This window comes from Embiotoca jacksoni, unplaced genomic scaffold (assembly GCF_022577435.1).
Source record: "Embiotoca jacksoni isolate LCO1_2020_lvr unplaced genomic scaffold, fEmbJac1.0.p SCAF_72, whole genome shotgun sequence".
In the NCBI taxonomy this organism is placed as follows: domain Eukaryota; kingdom Metazoa; phylum Chordata; class Actinopteri; family Embiotocidae; genus Embiotoca; species Embiotoca jacksoni.
In genome coordinates, this window is record NW_027185428.1 from 336,149 (window position 1) to 353,809 (window position 17,661).

Here is a 17,661-nt window from a genome sequence, read left to right on the forward strand (position 1 = left end):
ACATCTGACATGCTATCAAGGAGAGAAAGACACCAGTTTGCATCGCAGCTGCACTGATTCTTCTTTTACGTGGAAGTCAACAGTGTTTGTGTCCGACTTCAAGAACGGACAGAAGTCTCCTCCTGCAACAGAGATCTTATCTATTGAACTGATCTGATCTATTTATCTGATCTGATCTATTGAACAGATCTGATCTATTTATCTGATCTGATCTATTGAACAGAGATCTGATCTATTGAACTGATCTGATCTATTGAACAGATCTGATCTATTTATCTGATCTGATCTATTGAACTGATCTGATCTATTGAACAGATCTGATCTATTGAACTGATCGGATCTATTGAACAGAGATCGGATCTATTGAACAGAGATCTGATCTATTGAACTGATCTGATCTATTGATTGCTAACTGTGTTCAATGACTTAGAAACATGTCTGTAAACATCAGTCCATTTCCAGCTGTGTTCCAGCTGTGACAGCGCAGTCTGGTGGGGATGCTGCGCCTCTAATTGCGCCGCTAAGCCTCCATCACTGCAGCACATGAGTCGTTTGAGACGTGATTGACAGCTCGGAGTCGGGCTGTTCAATAAGAAAGCAGGCAGATCGGTTCCCAACACCGGGTGGCTGTGAGGTGAAGGCGGATCCCTCGGTGAACGTTATCACGCGACCAGCTCCGTATCTGGCGTGACGTGCTAACGGGACACCGCTCCGACCACACCGGGTCGGACCGGACCGAACTGAACCAAAGCTTCGTAATTCGACGTCCAATCCTACACACCGATACGACCAATTCATGTGAACAACATGTACCTGGAAGGGGAAAACATACCGTATATCCTGTCGTTTCAGCGGCTCAGGTATCGCAGGCTTAACTGTTGACAATTTGGCTGTCAGCTGGTAAAAGAAAAACGGTAACACTTCCTGTAAATTGGCGCATGCGCACTGATGGCCGCATTGTCAATCCGAAAAAAAGTACCGCATTCCTGTTTTTTTAGTGCAGTGGTGTTAAAATAGAAATTAGAAAGCACTGAAATGATATCAAACTGAGAAGATGAATGCAGAGATACCTTATAAAATACAACTGTAAAATGAGCAAGTAATAATCACAAATGAATATAAATAAATAATACCTTTAAAACCGGTTCCTAAAAAGTTCTCATTTGAGAATGTAGTTCCAGCAATTGAAGACCCTTTTAACTACGTAACCAGAAGGTTGTTATGGTGATAATAATAATAATAATAATAATAATAATAATAGTAATAATAATAATAATAATAATAATAATAATATTCTGATAACGTGTAGAGAAACATTCTTTTAAGACTTATTCTTGAAAGTCTTAAAAAAAAAAGCCTGAGAAATATTCCCTGGAGATTTTTTAAAAAGGAAGTCTAACGTTACATTAAACAACAACAACAAAGCCAGGTCAAATTTGGAGATTGTATGAGTCAGTATATGTGAGTAAGAACTCCACAATGAGAGATGAAACTCAATAAATCATCAGGCTATACGTAAAGAAAAATACTAATCAGTTAATACATTTATTGAGCAGATAAATTAAATAGGATTCAGGGTGTTTGAGGTGTTTCTATTTACGAGGATTAATGTAAGAAATTGAAAATAAATTAAGACGAAGAAAAAATTTAAGTCGCCTTGGAACTAATTGTTCTTGAGATAAAGAAGAAACAGGATTTCGGGGCTCACATATAATATTGAGCTTATTAAAAACAAAACAGATTTGTTTCAGTAAAAAGTATGAGTGGTAAATAAGAACAACAATAATAAATACAAAGATTTTTTTTTTTTATTTTATTTTATTTTTTTAAGTAAAAAACAACAACAAAAGATACTAAAGAGGTCAGAGATCTGATCAGAAACCATTTCTGAATGTTATTGTAGACGGTTGAGGCTTGTGTAGTTTAGAAGAAGTGCTGCAGCCTCCAGGCCAACAGGGGCGCTGCAGCGCAGCCGCGACTTGACCCGGAAACTTTTAGCCAAGTGAAGGATGTTTGAATTATTTGGGGCGGTGTACTGCTCTCTAAACCAGAAACGTTAACGTCAACCCTTCATATTGGTCCAACGTTTGTTGGACTTTTACTGGGAGATGCTGTAACAGTTTGCCGAAATGAAGCCAGCGACCCACCGACAAAAGAAGAAGAAGGACACGGCGGTGAGTGTCCTGATATTTATATAACTTTATTCTTCTGTTGTACTACAAACTACAACCTACACCTTCATCTGCTTATGTTCACCCACACACTCATTTTGTAGCACACATTTATTCATCTGATGACCTCATAAAATATCATGCTTTTGTTTTAGATGACAAATACAGGTAAGTTCTGTTCATTCATTTCTGAGGTGCTTTAAAAAAGAGCATGCATGTTTGTGTCAAAGAGGATGCTGTTGTTATAATTATTGTAAATAGAAAAACATTCTCACACTAGCGGTAAAAGGGTTGTTAAAATCATATTAAAATAGTCAAACCACAAACAAATTAGTAATCCCTGCACTCTTCTAGGGAGGGAACGTTTATTGTTTACTTGTTTGTTTGTTGTTGTAGGTGTAAGAACTGCCTCCAGTATCATGGAGCTGTGAATGAAGGTTTATTGTTTACTTGTTTGTTTGTCTGTTTGTTTGTTGGAGGTGTAAGAACGGCCTCCAGTATCATTGAGCTGTGACTGAAGGTTTATTGTTTACTTGTTTGTTTGTTTGTTTGTTGTAGGTGTAAGAACGGCCTCCAGTATCATGGAGCTGTGGATGAAGGTTTATTGTTTACTTGTTTGTTGTTGTAGGTGTAAGAACTGCCTCCAGTGTCATGGAGCTATGAATGAAGGTTTATTGTTTACTTGTTTGTTTGTTTGTTGTAGGTGTAAGAACGGCCTCCAGTATCATGGAGCTATGAATGAAGGTTTATTGTTTACTTGTTTGTTTGTTTGTTGTAGGTGTAAGAACGGCCTCCAGTATCATGGAGCTAAGAATGAAGGTTTATTGTTTACTTGTTTGTTTGTTTGTTGTAGGTGTAAATACGGCCTCCAGTATCATGGAGCTATGAATGAAGGTTTATTGTTTACTTGTTTGTTTGTTTGTTGTAGGTGTAAATACGGCCTCCAGTATCATGGAGCTGTGAATGAAGGTTTATTGTTTACTTGTTTGTTTGTTTGTTGTAGGTGTAAGAACTGCCTCCAGTATCATGGAGCTGTGAATTAAGGTTTATTGTTTACTTGTTTGTTTGTTTGTTGTTGTAGGTGTAAGAACTGCCTCCAGTATTATGGAGCTGTGAATGAAGGCTTATTGTTTACTTGTTTGTTTGTTGTTGTAGGGTAAGAACTGCCTCCAGTATCATGGAGCTGTGAATGAAGGTTTATTGTTTACTTGTTTGTTGTTGTAGGTGTAAGAACAGCCTCCAGTATCATGGAGCTATGAATGAAGGTTTATTGTTTACTTGTTTGTTTGTTTGTTTGTTGTAGGTGTAAGACCGGCCTCCAGTATCATGGAGCTGTGAATGAAGGTTTATTGTTTACTTGTTTGTTGTTGTAGGTGTAAGAACGGCCTCCAGTATCATGGAGCTATGAATGAAGGTTTATTGTTTACTTGTTTGTTTGTTTGTTTGTTGTAGGTGTAAGACCGGCCTCCAGTATCATGGAGCTGTGAATGAAGGTTTATTGTTTACTTGTTTGTTGTTGTAGGTGTAAGAACGGCCTCCAGTATCATGGAGCTGTGAATGAAGGTTTATTGTTTACTTGTTTGTTTGTTTGTTGTAGGTGTAAGACCGGCCTCTAGTATCATGGAGATATGAATGAAGGTTTATTGTTTACTTGTTTGTTTGTTTGTTTGTTGTAGGTGTAAGAACGACCTCCAGTATTATGGAGCTGTGAATGAAGGTTTATTGTTTACTTGTTTGTTTGTTGTTGTAGGTGTAAGAACGGCCTCCAGTATCATGGAGCTGTGAATGAAGGTTTATTGTTTACTTGTTTGTTTGTTGTTGTAGGTGTAAGAACGGCCTCCAGTATCATGGAGCTGGGAATGAAGGTTTATTGTTTACTTGTTTGTTTGTTTGTTTGTTTGTTGTAGGTGTAAGAACGGCCTCCAGTATCATGGAGCTATGAATGAAGGTTTATTGTTTACTTGTTGTTTGTTTGTTGTTGTAGGTGTAAGAACTGCCTCCAGTATTATGGAGCTGTGAATGAAGGTTTATTGTTTACTTGTTTGTTTGTTGTTGTAGGTGTAAGAACGGCCTCCACTATCATGGCGCTATGAATCAAGGTTTATTGTTTACTTGTTTGTTTGTTGCAGTTGTAAGAACTGCCTCCAGTATTATGGAGCTGTGAATGAAGGTTTATTGTTTACTTGTTTGTTTGTTTTTAGGTGTAAGAACTGCCTCCAGTATCATGGAGCTGTGAATGAAGGTTTATTGTTTGCTTGTTTGTTTGTTGTAGGTGTAATAACTGCCTCCAGTATTATGGAGCTGTGAATGAAGGTTTATTGTTTACTTGTTTGTTTGTTTGTTGTTGTAGGTGTAAGAACTTCCTCCAGTATCATGGAGCTGTGAATGAAGGTTTATTGTTTACTTGTTTGTTTGTTTGTTGTTGTAGGTGTAAGAACTGCCTCCAGTATTATGGAGCTGTGAATGAAGGTTTATTGTTTACTTGTTTGTTTGTTGTTGTAGGTGTGAGAACGGCCTCCACTATCATGGCGCTATGAATCAAGGTTTATTGTTTGCTTGTTTGTTTGTTTGTTGTAGGTGTAAGAACGGCCTCCAGTATCATGGAGCTATGAATGAAGGTTTATTGTTTACTTGTTTGTTTGTTTGTTGTAGGTGTAAATACGGCCTCCAGTATCATGGAGCTATGAATGAAGGTTTATTGTTTACTTGTTTGTTTGTTGTTGTAGGTGTAAGAACTTCCTCCAGTATCATGGAGCTGTGAATGAAGGTTTATTGTTTACTTGTTTGTTTGTTTGTTGTTGTAGGTGTAAGAACTGCCTCCAGTATTATGGAGCTGTGAATGAAGGTTTATTGTTTACTTGTTTGTTTGTTGTTGTAGGTGTAAGAACGGCCTCCACTATCATGGCGCTATGAATCAAGGTTTATTGTTTACTTGTTTGTTTGTTGCAGTTGTAAGAACTGCCTCCAGTATCATGGAGTTGTGAATGAAGGTTTATTGTTTACTTGTTTGTTTGTTTGTTTGTTGTTGTAGGTGTAAGAACGGCCTCCAGTATTATGGAGCTGTGAATGAAGGCTTATTGTTTACTTGTTTGTTTGTTTTTAGGTGTAAGAACTGCCTCCAGTATCATGGAGCTGTGAATGAAGGTTTATTGTTTGCTTGTTTGTTTGTTGTAGGTGTAATAACTGCCTCCAGTATTATGGAGCTGTGAATGAAGGCTTATTGTTTACTTGTTTGTTTGTTTGTTGTTGTAGGTGTAAGAACTTCCTCCAGTATCATGGAGCTGTGAATGAAGGTTTATTGTTTACTTGTTTGTTTGTTTTTTGTTTTAGGTGTAAGAACTGCCTTCAACAGGGGGGTGACTCTGGCAAAATCCATCACACAACAATAACACTGTTGTTTGTGTTTCTTGGTTGTTTGTATATAATATATAGAGATATATACTATACTGTATATACTATATATACTGTGCATTTTATATTTAATATATTTTACTGCTATTTTATTGCTTTTCTATTATTCTATTATTATCTTATTGCTTCTGTATGCTGCTGTAGCGAAAACATTTCCCCTTGGGGATTAATAAAGTAACTACCTAACCTAACCTAACCTAACCTAAAAGATCAATAAATGAAAATGACCGCTGCAGAAACCCTGGTTTAGTGAGGATGGCTGTTTTGTTTTGCTTTTTTCAGGTCCAGGTAACCAACGACAGCAGCGTGGTGAGCAAGGAGTCGGCCGCAGCCCGCTGCTACTTCAACGACGTCTTTCTTCAACACTTTGTGTGCAGAGCGGTGAGGAGAGCCCCACTCATCAACAGGTCAGCAGGGAGCTTCACTCACTCGCAGCTACAGCAGGTCACCATGGTTACATGTATAGGAGATGACCTGGTTTGGTGTATTGTTACTCTCATGTGGAAGAAAAGAAAGCAGGAGGTCGAAACAGAGATGGTGCTCAAAGCGGGACTGAAATAATGAAACTACTTGTTTGTGTTTATTTGCTAGTTACAGTTGTAGAAGGTGGACGTGGTTCTAACTACTGTTATATATGATAATACCATCAGTCATGTGTTTCTGCTGCCTCGTGTCAGTCCGCGTATTCCCTCACACCAAATGATCTTTGCTGTGTTTGAAGCGGGACGTCAGGGTTTTCGACTGTAATAACTGGTGGCCGGTTTTTCTTACTCAGAGGAGGAGCTGGTTGAACGACATCTGTATGCAGAGTCCAGAGTAGAGAAAAGGGAGGAAGGAGGAACGAAGGAGACCAGATGAGCCTTGTTGGTCCAGAGTCACTGTGATGGGTCGAGTGCCTGCTGGTTAACCTCGATAGAAAGTTTGATACAGACTGATTCCAGTTTCTAGAACACTGAATACAACAGGAAGAACAAAAAAATGAGGATAAAAATGAAATAACATTTTGTACTGTAGCTTTAAGTTTTATTTGCATGTTTTAGGGGCTATTATGTGCGCTGGAAGGCTGTGGACCACTGTGTGAGGATGTTTCTTCATATTACTGAGAAATGCTCCCAAAGACAGGCGAGTTAACGTTCTGTTTTCCAACACTGTCTAAAGTTTGCCGTGTGAGGGGTTGTGTATTATTGATCTCCCTCCCTCTGCCATCATCTCCCTTCTCTTCTAGATTTTGTCTCTGGGTGCCGGGTTTGACTCTTTGTATTTCCGCCTACGTGCAGACGAGACACTGGACAGAGCTGCTGTTTTTGAGGTGGATTTCCTTGATGTCGCGCGGCGCAAAGCTGCCCTGATCACTTCTAATACAACACTGAGGGGCCTGTTAGACTCCCGTCTACCTCCTCCCGCAGGTTTGTTAGACTCCCGTCTTCCTCCTCCTGTAGGTTTGTTAGACTCCCGTCTTCCTCCTCCTGTAGGTTTGTTAGACTCCCGTCTTCCTCCTCCTGTAGGTTTGTTAGACTCCCGTCTTCCTCCTCCTGTAGATTTGTTAGACTCCCGTCTTCCTCCTCCTGTAGGTTTGTTAGACTCCCGTCTTCCTCCTCCTGTAGATTTGTTAGACTCCCGTCTACCTCCTCCTGTAGGTTTGTTAGACTCCCGTCTTCTTCCTCCTGTAGATTTGTTAGACTCCCGTCTTCCTCCTCCTGTAGGTTTGTCAGAAGCCCGTCTTCCTCCTCCTGTAGGTTTGTTAGACTCCCGTCTACCTCCTCCTGTAGATTTGTTAGACTCCCGTCTACCTCCTCCTGTAGATTTGTTAGACTCCCGTCTACCTCCTCCCGCAGGTTTGTTAGACTCCCGTCTTCCTCCTCCTGTAGGTTTGTTAGACTCCCGTCTTCCTCCTCCTGTAGATTTGTTAGACTCCCGTCTTCCTCCTCCTGTAGATTTGTTAGACTCCCGTCTACCTCCTCCCGCAGGTTTGTTAGACTCCCGTCTTCCTCCTCCTGTAGGTTTGTCAGAAGCCCGTCTTCCTCCTCCTGTAGGTTTGTTAGACTCCCGTCTTCCTCCTCCTGTAGGTTTGTTAGACTCCCGTCTTCCTCCTCCTGTAGGTTTGTTAGACTCCCGTCTACCTCCTCCTGTAGGTTTGTTAGACTCCCGTCTACCTCCTCCTGTAGGTTTGTTAGACTCCCGTCTACCTCCTCCCGCAGGTTTGTTAGACTCCCGTCTTCCTCCTCCTGTAGGTTTGTCAGAAGCCCGTCTTCCTCCTCCTGTAGGTTTGTTAGACTCCCGTCTTCCTCCTCCTGTAGGTTTGTTAGACTCCCGTCTTCCTCCTCCTGTAGGTTTGTTAGACTCCCGTCTTCCTCCTCCTGTAGGTTTGTCACTTCTTTTCCTTTAGTAGCCCCAAAAAATTTGCATTTGTCATATAAACTATATTCGACGTGATAAATGTACGTACCTGCCTGTGTCTTCAGGACCTGTACACGTACGTAGCAGTCAGTACCGTCTGTTAGGGGTGGATGTTAGAGAGGAGTCCCAGGTGGAAGAGGCTCTGGGTGCAGCCGGGCTGGACCGGGCCGCCCCGACCCTAATTCTATCTGAAGTGGTGCTCACCTACATGGAAACACAACGGTACAGTTGGCACCAAGCATACCTGTGTAGAAAATGTGAGCTGCAGTTGGACCTACTTTACTTGCATGTTCATCTCAGGCCAGGTGAACTATTGATACGATAACGATATGCAGCAGAGTGATCAGGTCTATCGTCTCTCTGCGGTTTGGTTGTGTCTTCCAGGTCAGACGCTGTCATTAGTTGGGCAGCGAAGCTCCTGCCACAGTCACTCTTTGTGATGTATGAGCAGATCCAGCCACACGATCCCTTTGGTCGGATCATGCAAGAGCATTTCCTCAAACTCAACTCAACCCTGCACGCCCTCCGACATTACCCAGACGCCTCAGCACAGAGACGCCGCTTCCTGGACAAGGCCAGTACCCACCTGTCATACTGGATTCTTAACACATCTGGCTGCTGTGTCATTAAAACCCTTTTTACTACATAGTATGTGTTACAAAAGGTTTGTTTTTCTGTGTCCACAACGATTGGGTTCATTCAAAAGTCCAACAGAACCAATTCAGGTCCCTTTGCATTACTGTGTTTCATTTTCAATAGATAAAATGCACATTTTGGCAGCAGTTGCAGCTTCCAGGCTTCTTGGGTCTGTGTCTATGTCTGTTAACGCTTTGGACACGTGGATTTGGGCACATCAATTTGATTTGATTTGATTTATTTTGCACAAATTAAAAAAACACCGATTTTTCAAATAAAAAAAGAAAATCCAGGAAACCCCAGTGGCCTTTATTTGAAGCCTCCACCTAGATAATGTTGAAAAGTTACAGTTATAGAAAATACAAAGTTTACATAATAATAATATAGGCTCCAACAATCACAGCGAAAACAATAAAGTCAATATAAAACAAAAAGAAATGAGTATGGTGATGGATGAGAGTGTACTGTATGTGTTGCTGTTACGAAACAGAAGTCAAATATTTTTTTAACACTTTTTTAAGCATTTAATAGAGGAACGGCTTTTTGTCAGATGGGAAAGACCATCCCATAATTTGGTACCCAAATGTATCGAATTGAAAATTGACCTCTGCGGGTGAGAAATTTAGGCCGATGAAGATCTGAGACTTGACGGGTGGAGTAAGAGTGAACCTGTGAATTTACTTTCAGTATATTTTATAAATAAATTAAAACAATATTTGAAAAACATTCATATCGTAAATGGTAAGAAGACATTATCCATTTTTCCCAGCGAATTCTCTCAAGCTCTATCAGATTTGATGGCGAACATCATCTTGAGGTCTCTTCAGATGTTCTTTGGGGTTTAGGTTTTGGGGACAGTCCGACATCTTGTCCTGAACCACTCCATCGTTGTTTGCATCATGGTCCCTGCTGAACGGGAACCCGTGTCCCATGATGCTGCCACCACCCTGCTTCACTGGAGAGAAGTACCAGCAGGTGGTGAGGAGAGCCTGGTGTTATATATACATACATACATACATACATACAGTGGGTATGGAAAGTATTCAGACCCCTTTAAATTTTTCACTCTTTGTTTCATTGCAGCCATTTGCTAAAATCAAAAAAGTTCATTTTATTTCTCATTAATGTACACTCAGCACCCCATCTTGACAGAAAAAAACAGAAATGTAGAAATTTGTGCAAATTTATTAAAAAAGAAAAACTGAAATATCACATGGTCATAAGTATTCAGACCCTTTGCTGTGACACTCATATTTAACTCACATGCTGTCCATTTCTTCTGATCCTCCTTGAGATGGTTCTACTCCTTCATTGGAGTCCAGCTGTGTTTAATTAAACTGATTGGACTTGATTAGGAAAGGCACACACCTGTCTATATAAGACCTTACAGCTCACAGTGCATGTCAGAGCAAATGAGAATCATGAGGTCGAAGGAACTGTCCAAGGAGCTCAGAGACAGAATTGTGGCAAGGCACAGATCTGGCCGAGGTTACAAAATCATTTCTGCAGCACTCAAGGTTCCTAAGAGCACAGTGGCCTCCATAATCCTTAAATGGAAGAAGTTTGGGACGACCAGAACTCTTCCTAGACCTGGCCGTCCAGCCAAACTGAGCAATCGTGGGAGAAGAGCCTTGGTGAGAGAGGTAAAGAAGAACCCAAAGATCACTGTGGCTGAGCTCCAGAGATGCAGTAGGGAGATGGGAGAAAGTTCCACAAAGTCAACTATCACTGCAGCCCTCCACCAGTCGGGGCTTTATGGCAGAGTGGCCCGACGGAAGTCTCTCCTCAGTGCAAGACATATGAAAGCCCGCATAGAGTTTGACAAAAAACACATGAAGGACTCCCAGACTATGAGAAATAAGATTCTCTGGTCTGATGAGACCAAGACTGAACTTTTTGGTGTTAATTCTCAGCGGCATGTGTGGAGAAAACCAGGCACTGCTCATCACCTGCCCAATACAATCCCAACAGTGAAACATGGTGGTGGCAGCATCATGCTATGGGGGTGTTTTTCAGCTGCAGGGACAGGACGACCGGTTGCAATTGAAGGAAAGATGGATGCGGCCAAGTACAGAGATATCCTGGAAGAAAACCTCTTCCAGAGTGCTCTGGACCTCAGACTGGGCCGAAGGTTCACCTTCCAACAAGACAATGACCCTAAGCACACAGCTAAAATAACAAAGGAGTGGCTTCGGAACAACTCTGTGACCATTCTTGACTGGCCCAGCCAGAGCCCTGACCTAAACCCAATTGAGCATCTCTGGAGAGACCTGAAAATGGCTGTCCACCAACATTCACCATCCAACCTGACGGAACTGGAGAGGATCTGCAAGGAAGAATGGCAGAGGATCCCCAAATCCAGGTGTGAAAAGCTTGTTGCATCATTCCCAAGAAGACTCATGGCTGTACTCGCTCAAAAGGGTGCTTCTACTCAATACTGAGCAAAGGGTCTGAATACTTATGACCATGTGATATTTCAGGTTTTCTTTTTTAATAAATTTGCACAAATTTCTACATTTCTGTTTTTTTCTGTCAAGATGGGGTGCTGAGTGTACATTAATGAGAAATAACATGAACTTTTTTGATTTTAGCAAATGGCTGCAATGAAACAAAGAGTGAAAAAATTAAAGGGGTCTGAATACTTTCTGTACCCACTGTACATATACAGTACATGTAATATATAGTACAGTGTAGACATTCCCTCCTAATCACGCTGCAAAAATGGACTACAAAGGCTCGACCTTGTCACAAATGAACAAATCCCTGAAACCTCATGTAGACCCTGGTTCCTGGAAAAGGACTGAAAGCCAGAAGGTCCTCTGAGGAAGAGTTTGTTGGTGGAAACACACTGTGATACTCGGTTGTGTTTGGGTCCTCAGGGCTGGGAGCAGTGTGTCTGTCTGGACATGAATGAGTTCTACTTTGGGCTGGTCCCTGAGGAGGAGAGAAGCAGAGTGGAGAGCCTGGAGCCTTTTGATGAGTACGAGGTTGGTGGTTGTCACTCTGTTGTATCCTTCTGAAATTCCTTCCAGTAATAATAATAATAATAAACTTTATTTGTAGAGCACCTTTCACACAAGAGATACAGCTCAAAGTGCTTCACAGCAAGATAATTACATGCAGTGCAACCGACTCCTCCAGACGATAGATCAGGACATCACGGTCCATCGTATCAACGGCAGCGCTCGGGTCCAACAGGATCAGAACTGAGACCTTATTGTCATCAGAGTTCAGTCGGAGGTCGCTGATTATTTTAGGAAGTTCTGTTTCAGTGCTTTAAAGCCTGAAACTCCTGCAGGATGTTGTTTTCTTTAAGAAAGGAGTTTATTTGCACTGAAACTCTCTTTTGAAGTATCTTACTAATAAATGGAAGTTGGATATTTGGCCTGTAGCTGGTCGATGCGTTGACATCCAGGTCGTGTTTCTATAGTAACGGTTTTACAACAGCTGTTTTGAAGGCATCTGGGAAAGTGCCTGTTTGAAGGGATGTGTAATAGTAGTGAGCAGGAATGAGGACATCTGTCTTCTTTAGGAGTGGCACCAGAAATGTTCCCACTACTTCATTCTCACGGCGTCTCGAGGCTCTCTGGTGGACCAGGCGTTGCTCGCTCCTGCTTCAGGTAGCTCATACGTAGAAAAACACTTCTCCTACTTGTAGCCAACAAATCTTTTTTTCTAATAACTTTGACATCTTAAAGACATGTTTTTGTACTTGTTTTGTGGCTGCGGTTGTATTCACTCCTCAGTTTCTCCAGCCCTGTCCATCAGCCCATCGTGGAGCCCCACAGCCCTGAGTGTACATGCCGTACCCGTCTGGGTGGAGGGGCTGGGGATGGCCTCCACCTCGCTGAGCCCCGGGAAGGTCCTTCTGACGGGAGGCTCCAGCAGAAGAGGCAGGTGGCCGATGGCCAGCGTCCTCATCAGAGGCCAGGAAGGATGGAGATCCATCAGCGTGGAGCCAGTGGAGGATTTGGGTGAGCGTTTGCTGCTGTAGAGTTTTTTGTCCTCAGTCAGTCTTAGTTTTTACTCTTTGCACTACATTTAGAGAGAATATGCAAAACAGGTCAGATTCGATTCAGAAATATGACCCTCATTCATCTCAGGTGTCCGACTCTACCACACTGTCACCTGTCTTCCTGGACGAGGTGCTGTGGTTTATGGAGGGCGCTCCTCTCCACTCAACCCAATAAGAGGCCTTTTCAAAGTGACCTTTGACCCCTGCGGTCCACCTTGTCCTCCAGAGTCAGAGGGCCAAGATTCAGTGAAGGTTTGTGTGGAGCAGATGGTCTGTACAGGCGATCCACCACCACCAAGATGGCGGCACACCGCTGCTATTACCAGTCACAAAGGTAGAATGAGCAGATTTTCTTTTTTCTTTCTCTTTTCTTGTGTGCTATTTTCCCTTTCACACTTTCTTTCTCTCTTCCTTCTTTCATTGCATCCCTTCTTACTTTTGTACACAGAGAATTCTTGTTGTTTTTCTGCAGGCAGAGACTTTCTGTTTGTGTTCGGTGGACAGAACCAATCAGAGGCCGTTCTGGGTGACGGCTGCTTCCTGAGTGTCGACCAGCAGCACTGGACCGAGGTTTGCTCTTTGTTGTTTTCATAAAAAGGCTCTTAAATTCACACACACTGCTTTGTTTCAAATAACGTACTTCACTTAGTGATAAGAACAAGTAGTGCTCTTCTATGTTTGGACTCTGCTGCTTTGCACTGACCGGAAATAACAACAGTATGTGAACACATCACCAGAATAATTCTACACAGAAATCAACGTGTTTTCACTTCTATGTGGTGTTCAGGAACAGCTGCAGCTTCCTCAGACGCCATCATTTGAAAGTTCTTTACGTTGGTGGCCCCGCCCCTTCCTGTAGGAGCCAAGATGGCGACCATTTAGTACTCGTGCACTGCACGTTTCTGTACTTGACTCATGCACTCAAAATAGTGAGTGTTGGTGCATCAGTACGCCATTTGGAACGCAGCACTTGTGTCTGTCATAATTATATTGGGCCTCATGCCAGAACATTTTTGCATTGAGCCCAAACAAACCCTAAATGTGTCATTAGATCAGCTGCACGATGACATGAACAAAGAGGGAATAGGTCAGATGACATGAAGTCAGATGCTAGAAAAACTCTTTCTAAACCAAAAAGTTTGTAATGTTTGTAATATGTTTGTAATATGTGAGGCATCAACAGGAGGTGAGCAAAGATGATGAATGCCACAAGTTCTCTTCTACGAGGAGCAAATCTGTGTGTGTGTGTGTGTGTGTGTGTGTGTGTGTGTGTGTGTGTGTGTGTGTGTGTGTGTGTGTGTGTGTGTGTGTGTGTGTGTCTGTGTGTGTCTGTGTGTGTGTGTGTGTGTCTGTGTGTCATTTACAGATGCCAGTAGAGGGCGCAGCACCACCGGCTCGTCATTCTCACTCAGCATGTTCCTATCAGGGAGGTGTGGTGGTGTTTGGAGGGCTGGGCGGAGAGGGGGTGCCGCTGGGGGACACGCTGGTGTTGAGGCCGACTGAAAGAGGCTTCTGCTGGGAGAGAATGGACGTGCGGCCGCCTCCTGTTCCCAGGTCTGCTGTTTCTCAGAGCTGCTGATGAAACTTCTCAGACTCAGGCTGGAGTTTCTACTGAACACCTCTGTTTCAGATACTCTCACTGCGCCCACTTGACTGGGGAGAAGCTGATTGTGGTGGGTGGAGTTTGGCTGCATTCAGACGGTGTGCCGGGCGTCGTTGTGGTCGACATCACCGCGTGCAGCAGTGTGGAGTTCAGTCTGGACACGGTCAGTTATCATTTGGTGGTCTGTGTTGATACCACCTAAGGTTGTAAAGGTTTGTTGTCCAGAAAGTAGCATCATTTGCTCTAAAGTGTGTTTTCATTGGTCGCCTTTGGACGGATTCCTTCGAGGATGCTGAATAATGGATCGCTGTGTGTTTTGCCATCTGTAGACCTCGGTGCCTTGGCCTCTGATGCTCCACTCATTTTGCTGTGAGCTGACGGACCCAGAGGAACCAGTGCTCCTTTTGATAGGTGGAGGTGGGAACTGTTTCTCCTTTGGGACTCACTTGAACCCTCAGCCCGTCACCATGGAGCTCGGAGCAGCACTGGGATGAAGCAACGTGTTTCTATGATACAGTTAGGATGCACCAAACAGGTGTAACTGAGCCCTGACTTCCTGTCATCAGTCCTATAATTCTGTCAAGACATCTCATAATTACAAGGAAACTAGGATCTTGTAGTTATGAGAAGTGTGTTTACAACTATAACTGAATTACTTTGATACTGAAGAAAAGGTCAAAACCCGGTGATTGTCCAGCGTCCCCCCCATGTAAGCAGGTTTATGAACACTTACTTGTGAGGGACATCAGAGGTAATTGCATTATCAGAAAGTGTCAGTCACACTGAATCTAAAAATATGTGTATCCTGTCTGTGCATCCAGATCTGAGCTCTGATTTCTGACACTAAAACTAACTTTCTGTTTCTTTTAAAAAGACCTACATGAAAAGCACCTCCTGGTCGTCTCGCTCATCTTCACCCTTACAGAAAAAACTCACGAGTTTCCCATCTTTCCCATCTTTTCCACATAGGAAACATTTACCACATGTTTACCACATGTTTACCACATGTTTACCACATGCCATAATATGGCAAAATGTTTTCACGAGAATCGACAACACTTCACAAGTTTCACCATGAAAACGTTCCAAAACGAAATGTTTTCCATGTGCACAATCACGTGTCATGTGTCTGCACAACTGCTGCCACTTTCTGTCTCATTAGTCTAGTCCACATGATCTGGTAATTATGAGATATTAGGTCATAATTCAGAGATAAGGCGCCTCTCTGCTTTAATGAATGAAGTGTGCAGTTGTAAAGGAGCAGAAGAAGTTCAGAAGATATTAAACTACCCGTGGATGACAAATCAAAAGAAATACATTCTGCTTCTTGACAGATTTTATTTGAGACCTCAGTTTAAAATCACAAACTAGTCAATGAAGTAGTCAAATCATAGTCATAATGCCCCGGCATGGATCATAGTAGGTGTTTTTAACGTTTTGGATGGAGTTTGAATCATTCATTGAAGCGCCTGTAGGACTGAACCGTAGGACTGACGGCCCCCCAGTCGCCGGGCTTGCGGTATTCCCCCTTCTCCAGGAAGTACTGGCGTCCACGGTAGTTGGGGTGCTCGTAGAAAACCCACCAGCCGTCGAAGACCTTGCAGGAGTTGACCTCCCTCCAGCGGAACTTCTCCAGAAGTGAGGGACAGTCCTCGGTGGCCTCCAAGGCCTGGCCCCCGAAGTCGGCCTTCTCATACAGCTGCATCTTGTACAGGGTCCCGCTGGTCTGGAAGGTGAGGGGGGGACACGAGTCGGCAGTTCAAAGGAAGATAGGTGGAGGGATGTGGTAGTTAGTGCCGCGGGTTCGGAAAGAACGGGGATGGGATGTGGGGTAAGAACAAAGGGGAAGGGGGGATATATAGGGAGATGAGATTTGCATCAGAAGAAAACTTCGTATCGCAACATATACACACTGTTGTACAGGATATCTGGTGCTCCTATGTAAAGATTATGCAGCCCATTTACTGAAGTTCTAATGTTCAGTGTTTGTTGAAACAGTTTTGGAGATGTGTTGATTCAACCTGATGATGATTTTCAAGTTTGTGGTTTGTTGATCTGTATTGTATGTGTGGAGTGGAACTTCAATACTTTAGGATGTCCTAAATGATTATACATGGGGTGGAGAAAAAGAGAAGCACCTAACCCCAACTCAAACAAAATCGACGAATCAACACTTCCTTATTACAGTTTAAAAGACAACAAACCTTTTGACCTTCAAGGAGGGAGCATTTCTTGCAGGACTGTTAAATGAACTGCATCGGTTTCAGGTCGGTGTACCTAATAAACTGACAAGTGAGTGTCTAATTAGGCTCTCAATAACCATGATAACTAGCCTCCATACAGAATGTATGATGTCGGTCTACTGCACAGGTCACTTGAGTCAAACACATTCCTTCATTGATTGCATTCGGTTTGCTTCCTGCCAAAACTACACGTGCAGCTCGTACTAACCGCATCGACTTGTGTATGAAAGAGACTGCAGGCTGTGGGTCAGCTGCACCGAAGCCTCATCACACAAACACACCGATTCGGTATTGGACTCGATTGACAAAACCCTGCAGTCACTGGCAGCATCAACACCACAGAGTGACCTCTTTCACGTCCAGTTGTTTTTTTACTCCTGCCTGCGCTCACCGTGTTTTTAATCTGTTCAGCTCAATCTGAGTTCTCTGCTTCACAACTGAAGGAAAACCAAAGTATAAACCATTTGTAACCATTTGTACAGATTCATTGCTAATTAAGAGATCTGCACACAAAGCCCAGCGCACTCAACAAAAGAGGTCACGTTGAATAGATCTGAGCCATCCTGGGATCTGATCTGCTGCTGCTGACTTACAAAGTGGATCATCTTGCAGGAGCTGAGGCGGTCGTTCAGTCCCATCCAGCGCTGGTACTCTGGGAACTCCCCCCTGGTCAGGACGTACTGGTAGCCCATGTAGTTGGGCCTCTCGTACACCACCCAGGCGCCGCTCTCCACCCGGATGGAGTTGCAGCGGCTCAGGTAGGCATGGAAATCTGAACAGTCGCTGTCGCACTCATAGCGGCGGCCCTGGAAGTTCTTGTCCTCATAGAAGACGATCTGGGGCACAACACATAGGAGTCTTAGCGCTCGTCCAGATTTCACGTTACATTCTCTCTCGGGTGGTTCGTGTAAGAAAGGTCTGATATTTCCTGAGCAAATTGACAATTTACTTGAGTGTCGCATCACAAAATGCTTTTCTGACATTGGAAACTCTGAAAAGTATTTTGTCGACAATGTTTCTTCCTCTGCTCCAATGAGCAGTGCAGTGCAGTGCTTTAACCTACACCAGAATAAACTGGGCGGTCTGAAAGCCCAACTACCCTGCAGAGACACCTGCACACACATTATCACTGAACCTACATGGCCCAGTGTCACTTGCCTCGTGGTCTTAACTCACCCTGCCCAT

The 17,661-nt window shown here is 43.1% G+C and overlaps 3 protein-coding genes across 7 annotated transcripts in view; 1 reads left to right on the forward strand and 2 right to left on the reverse strand.

Moving 5' to 3' along the window:
• Positions 1–933, reverse strand: part of rab5b (RAB5B, member RAS oncogene family) — a 29,575-nt gene extending 28,642 nt beyond the window's left edge. The window contains exon 1 of the mRNA XM_069177408.1: positions 833–933. The gene's annotated coding sequence lies outside the window, so the exon portion shown is untranslated. The remainder of the gene's footprint in view (positions 1–832) is intronic.
• Positions 934–2,018: 1,085 nt separating this feature from the next.
• On the forward strand, positions 2,019–17,041 carry lcmt2 (leucine carboxyl methyltransferase 2). 5 transcript variants are annotated; one of them, XM_069177385.1, is made up of 14 exons: positions 2,019–2,174; positions 5,865–5,989; positions 6,623–6,704; positions 6,808–6,988; positions 8,045–8,201; positions 8,364–8,553; positions 11,495–11,602; positions 12,148–12,235; positions 12,371–12,589; positions 12,719–12,964; positions 13,079–13,200; positions 13,997–14,184; positions 14,261–14,396; positions 14,563–16,664. In XM_069177385.1, the coding sequence occupies exons 1-14, from the start codon at positions 2,130–2,132 to the stop codon at positions 14,725–14,727; spliced, it is 2,052 nt and encodes a 683-aa protein (XP_069033486.1). In that variant the 5' UTR covers positions 2,019–2,129; the 3' UTR covers positions 14,728–16,664. The 5 variants fall into 5 exon arrangements, with proteins under 5 accessions (XP_069033486.1, XP_069033485.1, XP_069033488.1 ...); XM_069177384.1 differs by having other exon boundaries at positions 12,362–12,589; positions 14,563–16,663; XM_069177387.1 differs by having other exon boundaries at positions 13,103–13,200; positions 14,563–16,662.
• On the reverse strand, positions 15,656–17,661 carry crygs2 (crystallin, gamma S2). The gene is made up of 3 exons (XM_069177389.1): positions 17,653–17,661; positions 17,070–17,312; positions 15,656–15,959 (listed from the first exon to the last, which is right to left on the reverse strand). Exons 1-3 carry the CDS (start codon positions 17,659–17,661, stop codon positions 15,687–15,689), a joined length of 525 nt encoding a protein of 174 aa, XP_069033490.1. The 3' UTR covers positions 15,656–15,686.